The sequence below is a fragment of the Suricata suricatta genome, chromosome 11, assembly GCF_006229205.1.
Source record: "Suricata suricatta isolate VVHF042 chromosome 11, meerkat_22Aug2017_6uvM2_HiC, whole genome shotgun sequence".
Taxonomy (NCBI): Eukaryota; Metazoa; Chordata; class Mammalia; order Carnivora; family Herpestidae; genus Suricata; species Suricata suricatta.
The window spans coordinates 52,927,732-52,938,250 of record NC_043710.1 but is presented as its reverse complement, the minus strand read 5'-3'; the positions used below and the strand labels follow the sequence as shown (position 1 = coordinate 52,938,250).

The 10,519-nt window shown below is 46.3% G+C and overlaps 1 protein-coding gene across 4 annotated transcripts; it reads right to left on the bottom strand.

Moving 5' to 3' along the window:
• Nucleotides 1-1,575: 1,575 nt before the first annotated feature.
• On the bottom strand, nt 1,576-10,205 carry TRIM68 (tripartite motif containing 68). 4 transcript variants are annotated; one of them, XM_029915154.1, is made up of 7 exons: nt 10,105-10,205; nt 7,031-7,524; nt 5,320-5,415; nt 4,193-4,453; nt 3,803-3,825; nt 3,126-3,226; nt 1,576-2,931 (listed from the first exon to the last, which is right to left on the bottom strand). In XM_029915154.1, exons 2-7 carry the CDS (start codon nt 7,454-7,456, stop codon nt 2,381-2,383), a joined length of 1,458 nt encoding a protein of 485 aa, XP_029771014.1. In that variant the 5' UTR covers nt 7,457-7,524; nt 10,105-10,205; the 3' UTR covers nt 1,576-2,380. The 4 variants fall into 4 exon arrangements, with proteins under 4 accessions (XP_029771014.1, XP_029771015.1, XP_029771016.1 ...); XM_029915155.1 differs by lacking the exon at nt 10,105-10,205 and adding an exon at nt 10,002-10,020; XM_029915156.1 differs by lacking the exon at nt 5,320-5,415 and having other exon boundaries at nt 7,031-7,525.
• Between the last annotated feature and the right edge of the window lie 314 nt (nt 10,206-10,519).

Sequence of the window (10,519 nt, the reverse complement as noted above, 5' to 3'; positions counted from 1 at the left end):
TATTCTTGCCTGGTCTTAAAAATCAGACAGTATGAAATAAACAGTGTATTTAACCTTGTACTTCTTCTCACAAGTAACTAAACCAAACCAAAATAAAAACTCCTCCCTCAAACAGCATGTTACCAATGAAGCCATTTCACTACTTAATTCGCTCTAGGTTTGAATGAATTTCCCACCTAATAATCCTTTTTCTAAAAGACTTCCAGGGTTTGTCCTAATAAAACAATAGTAAAAGAACAGCACTGGTTTGGTCCCTATCCTCTTCTGCTAAGTATCCATGGACATAACTGGAAGCGCTTCCTAAAAATCTATTTCTCAAGTCTATAAACAATTCCCCAGGGACTCCTCCTATACAAAGACATGGTCTCTTTAACGAGGTCAGCTCAATCCTTGGCCAAGACCAGGTCTGTGACTTACCAGTTCGTTCCTCTCCAAGCAGAGAACAAAAACTTCTCCCCTTCTGCTAATGCTTGAGGAGTGACTCGGAAGCACAGTGGGTAGAATGAGTTTATTTCTCCATTTTAGTCTGCTTTACCTCCTCCGTATGTGAGCACCCACAATGAAAGTACAAGACAATTTTTGCTACTCTGTATTACAGGAATTACTTTGCTTCTGCCTATACCTGACCTGCTGTCTACTTTGCTGCCCAATCCTGACTCAATAGTCACTCCCTTCAAGCTTAAACCATATCAGACGTTGTGTTTTATAGCATTATGGTGACAATACGTGACAATACATGACAATACGCATCATGGTCCCTCATAACAGGCAAGGACAATAGTTCTCACTTGCCTTGTGGTTGGTTTCCAGGCACAAGCATTCTCATCATACTCCTAAGCCCTGTAATGAACTATTTTTGCCACACACAACCATCATGCTAAGGCCAATAAGCCCAGATATATAGTTTCAATTCCCTTTCATTATAATTTATGGTTCCTGAACTGGCTTTTTGTGCCTCGTCCTATTCTTTCTCCCACGCTTACCTCCTACTTTTCTCCTTCTGCCATAGGTTTAGAGAAGAGAAAGGCAGAATATCATGTAGTTACCAGAGCCATGAAGATTCCATTGGTGACAGAAAAAGATCTAAACTTTAGCCCAACTGGCTTGTGGCTGAGCCTTCTTTCTAGTGCACCTGTTTTGCATTTTTCTTTTTATTATTTCCATTCTCTACCTTGATGTTACAGTCCCCATTCTAATCCAAGTAGAAACACATATAATAGATGCACTACATATTATTGTGGTCCAGAGTCTGCCACTGGACACCTTTCTGTCTGAAGGGCTGAGGTTGTCAGGAGAAGCTCTAAGGAACAAATACACTGCTGTAAAATGCTGGCTGTTAAGACAGTAAGGCAGGAAGGCTACTACCGGTGAAATCTATGGCTTGCCTTCCTCTGTCCCTGAGAAAGGAACAAAAGTAAAGGATGGATCTGAGATCTTCACAACAATCCTGTGAGGTAGGGGAGTATGCAATTACTATACCCATTTTCCCATTGAGGACACTTACAATCTTTCAGACATGTGGGATGTTTCAGACCCAAATGTAATGAATGAAATGCAGACATGTGACCTGAGAAGTGAGTCTGTCAATCCTGTTTCATTCAAATGTGAGAGATACTTTATAATCTTTACAATCTTCTTTCAACAGTTTTGTGAGAACTTGCTGCATTAAGGCCATTTCAGTTTCTCCAACCATAAAGTGAAAATAAAAACAAGGCTCACAGGTTTTCTGATCCTGACACTCAGAGAATAGGGCAGGACCAGAACCTAGGTCTCCTTAGAGTCTGAGATACAGGGAGTTTCCCAATTTATGCTCAGAGAGGTGTGGCCTGGGCAATGTTGCAATGCATTTCTCTAGTTAGGAGGTCAGAGAGCGGGGGTCAAATATGGGTTGCTCAGTAGAGCAAATGTCAGGCAAAGCATCCTCTAATGGTATCAGCACAGCAAACAGCTCTGAATATGGACAATTGTCTTTTGGCTTTTTGGTAAACCCTGTACAGAGGGTTTCCTGAATGCTGGATCTACTTCTTCATCCTCACTCACTTAATTATGGCACCAACAGGGACCAGGAGAGAGCAGCATGAGCTACAGACAGGACAAAGTCCTGACTCTGACACCAACCAGTTATCTTACAATTGCTCTGATCCTCACCCTTAGCCACATCATGCTTCCCTCACAGGAGTGTGGTGCTCACTTAACTGAGCCTCAGCTTTTTCAGATGAGTGACTTTGGCCCAGTAGCAACAGACCACTGAGTCAGGCAGAGGACTCCTTGGTTCCTAAGCTCAGCTTAGTTTAAGGGAACCCCTGTCAGTGGCCAGGCCCACCAAGACCCCTGCAGGCCAAGCAAAACTCCAAGGCCTCTGGCTAGGATGGTGGCTCAGTCAGTCCTCCTCATCCAGGGAACAGATGGCCAGAGGAGCTGTGTTGTTAGCGCAGATGCTATAGCAAGGACTAAAGTAGGGCAGGAGACGCCCAGGGAAGGGATAGTGGGGGAACGTGAAAATGTGGGAGCCACTGTCAGTCACATTGTAGAAAGAGATATCATGGGCCTCATAATCCAGGAAGACCCCCACCCGGCGGGGAGGGACCAGCAAGGACAGGAGAGGGTATTCATCAGTGCCTGCTCGGTACTCATTTCCCTTCCGCAGCCTTATCACCCAGAATCCGTAGTGGGGGGATAAATAGACCACCTCTTTCCGGTCTACATTTTCTTTGCACACTCCCAGGCCCCATTCTGACCTGTCTCCCACTTCCACCTCCCAGTAGTGCCGGCCTGAGGAGATGCACTGGCTGCCCAGGACGATATTGTAGCGGTAAAATCTCTCAGGATTGTCGGGCAATTTCTGCTTGGTGTCTCCATAGCGCACACATTTTCTGTCCTCGGACACAATGAGGCGGGAATAAGCAGTGTCTGGATCCAGGCACACATCAGCTGGGGAAAAAGTTGGTGACACTGACACAGAGCACAGGGCATGGGTGTTCTCTCTCTGATGAACACAGCCACGGGTTTCCCAAAGATGGGTGGGACTCAGGCTAGCTGGGGCATCCAGAGGTCACTGAACCATTTTCTTTCTCTAGGAGGGGTCCCTCCCACTGCCCATCATAACCTCTCCTAGTATTCATTACCTGCATATGTCTTCAAAATCTCTCTTAGCCCCAGCACACGGCATTCTGTGTTCAGCTCCAGGGAGACTGGTTCTGGTCGCTGCAGGCTCCAAGACTTGCTCCTGGCAGGGAAGTGGTAACCCTTGGGACCAGAAGTCCCGGCTCTGCCCTCTGGGCCTCCCCTTACTACAGGAAGGGGGCTTGGCCAGGGACAGTCAGTAGGATGCCCCTCCCCTGCAACACCATGCAAAGCAGAGATGTGATGATTATTTGCCTAAGCATAAACAGACTGGACTGTGGCACAGAGATGACACATGCATTCACATGCATGTGCTGGGGGAGGGTCAGATGTGCAATGGGCCCTGGGAGAGGGAACAGTGTGCCACTATGGAGGATGGCTAATACGCCGGCTGGAGGACCAATGGAGACATCATTTTTCCCTTCTTGGGCAATCTACTTAAGACTACATATTTTATAAGCTTACCTGAAATTCTTATTGGTACTACTGGAAATGCATTTGATTGACTACAAAGAAGGAAGGCTGATGAACAAAGTTTCTTTAGCAAATACAAGGGAAGATGATTATGGACCAGCAGCCATTCTTCTGTGGGTATGGAGTCCCTTGCCTACTTCTGCCTCTGGCCAGGTCCCACTATCCTTTACAGGGCTTCCTCGGGGCTCTGAAGATATAAACATACCTGCTTAAGATTTCCTGAATACCCTAGAAGGAGAAAAAAAAAAAAGCAGCACATGAGTATGTGTTATTCCTTGGAGGGACCAGATAACATGGAGCTCCAGGAGGGAGTTTCTCTAAGGACAGCAAGGCTGGACTGGTTGACTTCAGGCTCCACCTTGACTCTCAGGCCAGAGGGGAGGGACTGGGAGGAAGCCAGAGCTGTCTGAGTGCTGCCCCACCTGCAACGTGACAAAAGGCTATGCCAAGGGTAAAGCAGCAGGCATTAGCAGAGGGGAGAAGGTATATGGAATCAATGTCTGGCAGGTCCTGGTGAAGACTAGCTAATTCTCTCCCGGAGTCCCATGCCATCTTTAGCTCTCATTTGGAGTTCCCAGGAAAACCCGACACTTACCTGCAGCATCCAGCGGACAGGCCTCTGAGACCTCTCTTCCAGTTCTGCAATCATCCCCCATAGCACCCGGCTCTGCTGCATGAGCTCATTACGATTCTGCTCCAGTTTTTGCATGGTCTCCCCTTCTTCTTGCTCTAGGCTGGCCAGAGCTGCGGCTGCTTCCACCTCCAGTTGCCGGCCTGGTGGCTGTTTTTTCTTTAGTAATCGCCGATATTTCTCAAACTCCCACATGATACTTTGCTTTCGGGTTTCTACCTGGATCTGCAGAGCCGGTACCAGAAATCAGTACTGCTACTTCTTTGTAAGGGCCGTCCAGGACTGAGGGCACTGGCACATGCAGACACACATACTCTGGAATTGCTGGTACCAACCGTGTTATCAGGCACTGTAGAAGCTGAGATAAAGGATACTGATTCTCCTACCTCTCTGTTCCCAGAGCTCCAGAGTACATGTTTCTGGGTCCCTATTCCTACTCTTCTTGACCTTCGTAGGGCCCAGGATATTATCTTGGTACTATATGCACTAGACTCTTTTCTATATTCAGAATAATATATTCTACTTTCAGAATAATGACCAGGAGGATTACACTTAGGCCTCTACAGCAGTGTGAATTTACACGGTTAGTGTTGTTCCCTATTGATATTATGTCAATTCAATATGCTCTTTTAGATTGGTTCATTGTTACCTTCTGCAGATCAAAAGCTCTGACGGTTTGGCAGTTGATGGTTCTCAAATTTCTTACAGGGATGGTTTTCCAATATTCTAGTAACTTAACTTTTGGTGACTATGCTCTTACTGGGAAAAGTGAAACAGAAAGTATGTATTACTAAGCATTATATAAATCTTACCAATGTGAACTAACGTATATCTGAAATATGTAGTTTTCCTTTCTCACATGTGAGGACTCAAACCCAGAGGTCATCCCTTTATCACTATCAAGGAACTGGAATTGAGTGGGTGCATGGCCTGTTGAGGCCACACACTTGGTAGGGAATGCTGGCTGGAGGATCCCAGGGTCTCTGACTTGAATGCTGCATCCCACGTCACACAAATGAGGAGGCTGCCGTGGGCCAGCTCCCGGACAACACAGGGACCACATAGTTTCCCCTCCCCGGGTGGCAACCTGCCTTCCAGCTGGCGGTTCGCTTCCTCTCACCAACTTCCAGCTTCCAGGCCTCATCTTGCTCTTTCCTTAGATGCTCTAGAGCCTCATGGAGTTTCCACTGAAAGAAATACAAACCTCATGAGGACACTTCAGGGAGCCTAGGTTGTCAACGAGGCTTCCTTGCATTGGCAGGAAAACAAGTGTCCCTCAGCAGGCAGAATGAATGGTGGAGGTAAAGGGAGTGCCTGGGGGAGTGGCTGGGGGTTGGGGGAGGGGGGGCAGTGATTCCTGCCCAGCTGACATCCAAGGCATCGCTCTGACAATTTTACTGCCACAGTTTCTAAGTTTCTGTAAAGTAGAAGAAAAGGTCCATTTCCAGCCTTGGATGTTCCTATCCATGACTATTTGTATCCTTATCTGCCTTGTTATCCTACAGCCTCTTACAGCCTTGTTATTCAGAGAATTGTCCATGTGGGTTAGCAGCCTCCACATTACCAGGGAGCTTGCTAGAAATGCAGAATCCCGGCCTCCCCTCAGACCTACCGAATTAGAACCTGAATTGTTCACATGCGTATTAAAAGTAAGAAGCACTATCCTAGAATACTACTACAAGAGATCACTTCTGGAAAGCATATTAACCATTATATTAAAGATTTTCCAGGTGCCACATGTGACTTCAGGACTAAACCTACATTTAGTGCTGAAAACCCTTGAGTATTATCGCTGTTTTGTAGATAAGAAAATTGAGGCTCAGCGACTGAACTCTCCAGGGTCATTCAGCAGTAAATGGCTAGCCTGGGATTTAACCCAGCTCTCTAACTGCTCTGTCGATATCTCACTGCCTCCCTATTTTAAAACTCAAAATAAAAGGAGTTAGTAATTACTTCTAATTTTTCAGAAATCATTTTGCATAGAAAAACACCTAATTCGGGGGATTTGTCTTACACTCATATTCTAAACTCAACTTCAAGAAAGAGAAGTAAGATCGGTACTAGATCAGTGGATCACGAAATCACTGGGACAATGAACCTGATAAAGATAGGTCAGCATGGACATCTGAGAAAAGAGCAAGGAGCTGGAAGTTGATGGAGGGACTATAGAAAAGGAGTGTAACAGAGATGACCTCTCCCAAAAAAAGAGTAGAGAAAGGAGAAAGAACACTGGATGAAGAGCAAGAAGATTGAAGTCCCAGCCTTTGATCTTCCTTTGACTAATTAACCTAAAGTCAGAGACACCTTATAATGTTAGATTAGATAATCTCCACTCAATCCTAAATGATTCAGCCTCCCAGCTCTAAAATCAATTATCATGATCTGAATTTCTAAACCTCAGTTTCGTAGATAAAGGACAAAGGACTGACTATTTGTGGCATTCCTAGGAGGAGTTTGCAGATTTTGCCGTATGGCCTTGACCAACCTCATGCCAGAGCTCATTCAAGGCACTCAGAACCTCAGCCAAACCAAACTGGTCTCCTTCAAATTCTCAGTAAGGAAAGGATGTTTGGGCTAGGCATTAAGCCATGTTGGGCTACGGAATGGGGTGTGGAAGCGGGAGGGAATGAAATGCAAGGAGAGGTGTGGCTCACTGTATTTGGTCGCCAGGATCAGTGGCTATCAGGAGCCAAAAGAATCAGCTCTCATTTAGTCTCTGGGGCTCCTGGTCAAGTCTTTGACCTAGAGATAGCCAAGACTGGGGCAGGGGAGGGACTAGGGTGGCTGGCCTCCATCTCCCACCTTATACTCCCAGGTGACATCCTCCATGGGCACAACACTGTGGTCCTCATGCTCGGGGGACTGGCTGCAGGCCTCACACAGGATCACGCCATCCTCTTTGCAGAACATCTTTAGCTGTTCCCTGTGAAGCTCGCACACATCCCCCTTTAGCCCCATTCCTGGATGCAGCCCTAGCAGACGAACTTTTTCTACAACATTGGCCAGCTGCCAATTAGGCCGCAGGTTCCTGGGCTGGACAGGAGCCCGGCAGAGGGGACAGGTGTAACCCCAGTTCTGGGATTCTCCCGGCACCTCCCAGAGTCCAGAGAGACAGCCGTGGCAGAAGCTGTGGCCACAGTCGATGCTCACAGGCTCCATCAGAAAGGTCATGCAGATGGGACAGGCCACTTCTTCCACGATGGCTTCCACCAATGTTGTAGGATCCATGGCTCCTTCTCACTCCCTCATCAGGGAGAGAAGAGGAATAGAATAAAACCAGGAAGAGGTATTTGAGGCTGAAAAGAAAAGAAAAAAAAAAACCAAACGGGATAAAAATGTTTTGTTGAAGAGCAAAGGGATCAGCAAAAAGGATAATTAGTGATTGGAAAAAACCAACTTTCTCCTTTGGACCCTTTATTGACCCTGTTTAAGAAGTGTTGGCCTTCCCAACTGAAGTTCTGACTGAGTTGCATTCTTCATACCATGGTAGAGACAGCTGGGGTGCTAAGTGAGTAGATATTGGGAGTTTTCAGTTTTTATTCACTTGATCAACCCTCCTCTGAGTTTGTTACCAGATCAGTTCCATTTTACTTCAATCACAGTCTCGAAATCAGCATTGTTTCTCTTGAGCTTGGCAAAGGTCTCACAAAAATGTGATGTTTCAGTATCCAAAATAAGGCCAGCAATACCCTTAGCCTTACTCTATAGTATGTTTATACGTGCAGAAACAGTAATATTACGAGATGCTCGTTGCCTATATGCTTAGTTTGTTTAGTGTTGCACACTTAAGTGTAAAGTATAAGGGAACCACCAATACTTTCTCCACACCTTCTAAAGCTCTGCCCATTTCTCCAGCACTAGCATTCACTAAGATGCCAAGACACTTTCCTCAGCCTTCAGTGATATGTTCAGAAGCACAGATGAAATAACAGCCATTGGAAGATAAAAACACCGGTTATCTGATGACAGTCAAACCCACACTGATGAAGTCACTACCCCAGCAAGAAACCTGAGATTTTTGCCAGGGACAGATATGAGTATGGAACTTGAATGGTCAATGGCAGGGTCTTGGCTCAATAGGCAATATTTATTTTTTCGCTTTCAAAGTGTTTGCTCCTGGCTACAATCTATACAGGGAAGAGCTGTGTTAGTCTTGGTCACAGCTGTATCCTCAGCACCTAAACAGTGTCTGCCGTGCTGTTATTGTTGAACAAATATTTGTTGAACAAATAAACCAGCTAGGCACAGGAAATAGCACCAATACACAAAATGCTTTTATAATTTGTCAGGTAACTGAGAGCATATCATACAGTCATAATAATAGCAAACACTCCTTAAGCACTTACAGTATGCACCAGGCACTGTTCTGGGCACTTTACACAGATTACCTCCGTTTATATCACAACCCTAAATAGAAACCATTATTTTGCTGTTCTCCTTTTACAGATGCTTGGGCCTGGGCTCCACCATTCTATCTTCCACAAATTACTTAACATCTCTAGCTTCAAGCTAGAATAAAATTTGAAGAGAGAGAAATCACCGTGGTTTAGAGTAGTCCAGAAGGCTTCCTGAAGAATCTGGAGCAGTGAGTAAATTTTGCAGGGCTCTCTGTTACAGGCCAGCGGCAGGTCGTGCCTTCTTACTGACCTCCCTGCCTCCTGACTTTCCACCTCCCACTCTCACTGCCAAACCAGCGATCAGTATCCTAAAACCTAGTTTTGTGAAATCACTAACCCACCAAGAGCCTCTCCTAGTTCCCTACCACCAGTCCAATAGGAATCTCCCTCTTCACTCCTGAAACAGCAAGTGTGCCCAGTGAAGCAAAGGGAGAAACTTCCACACTTTCCTGAAGACCCCATGTCCATTTATTCTACTCCACTTGGGTTCCTGAGATTTTTGTAGCTTGAAATGACTTCTCCGTGATCCTGCTCTTAACATCATTTTATATACAGACACATATAATAATAAACATATGTTTATTATTACTTCCCACAATAGAAGTTTCATGAGGATAGAGATATTCTCTCATTTTGTTCACTACTATATTCCCAATATCAAGAAGAGTTGCCTCAAACATTTTTTGAATATGAAAGAATTAGTGTTCATATAGTAGGTTCAAAGTGGAATGTCCTCACCTATCTAATACAGAGGGGCACCAAGAGCTACCACCTGAAGTGGACACAGGGGTAGTTGATATCTATGATTTAAAGCGACAAAGATCAACAGGAGAATGCAAATAAAAATCGAAAACTCAGAAGATGGTGGCAGGAGGGAGGTAAGGTAAAAAAAATATCAAAATGATAAATCAAGAAAAGCGGCACAGTATATCTTAAGATTTCACAGAATTATTAAGATCTAAATATGAAAAAGTTGAAAGCGGTGGCCTCTGTAAGAAGGACAAGGACAGGCAGCTATTGCTCTTCCATGTAAGACCAGTTTTTTGATTTTGTACTATACATAAAGTACTTTGACAAAACTTAAATTATTAAACATTTAATTGCTTCGACCTTGCCCTTGCTGGGGTGGGGGTGGGGCAATCTGGGAAAGATATTTGAGGGCGGAGAGCTGAGTGTGGAAAAACCTTGAGAGGAGGGACCAGAGCGGAGAGAGAGCGAGGGAGGCGGTGACCCCGGGGTTTCGGGAGCGGAGGGGGATGGTAACCTCCTGGGTACACCATGCAGGGCAGGGCCCGCGGGATGTGTGCACGGGTGGGGACAGAATAAGGTGAGCTTGCAGGACCGCTGACTTCAGAACAGGAATAGCTGTCACCCACCTCCCTCCTCAGCCGGGACCAGGGCCCCGAGGCGGAAACTGAAAGAGTAGACGCCAGGTTCCTGCGGCTGAGTGCCCCCAGCGTCAAGAGCTGCTGGACTTACCCCCCGCGGAGATGAAGGCCCCAAAGCGGCCAGCTCCTCGACCTCTCCCTCACGGCTTCAGGCTCCGCCCACCTGACCGGAGCCAATGAGCGGCGAGCAAGGCCGGGATCGCAGCCAATCACAGATAGGAATCGAGACATCCCGTGCCAATCGGAGGTTGGCTTTCGGAGAGCTAGTGGGGTTTTTTTTTGTTTTTTTTTTTCTGCTTGGTGGGTTTTTCTGGTTCCTTCCGGGCAGAGTGGAATCATTCCCAGGAGTCAGTCCCAGGACAGGTGGAAGGGTTGAGAATCCCGAATGAAGACCCCCCCTGCCCCCGCCCCCCCAGGGTCTGCTGGGGTCCCAAGGAACCCCGCAGTCTCACGCTTCCTCTCTGCGTGACTACAGGCTTTTCACAGCGAGCCTTGTTCCTTCCGGG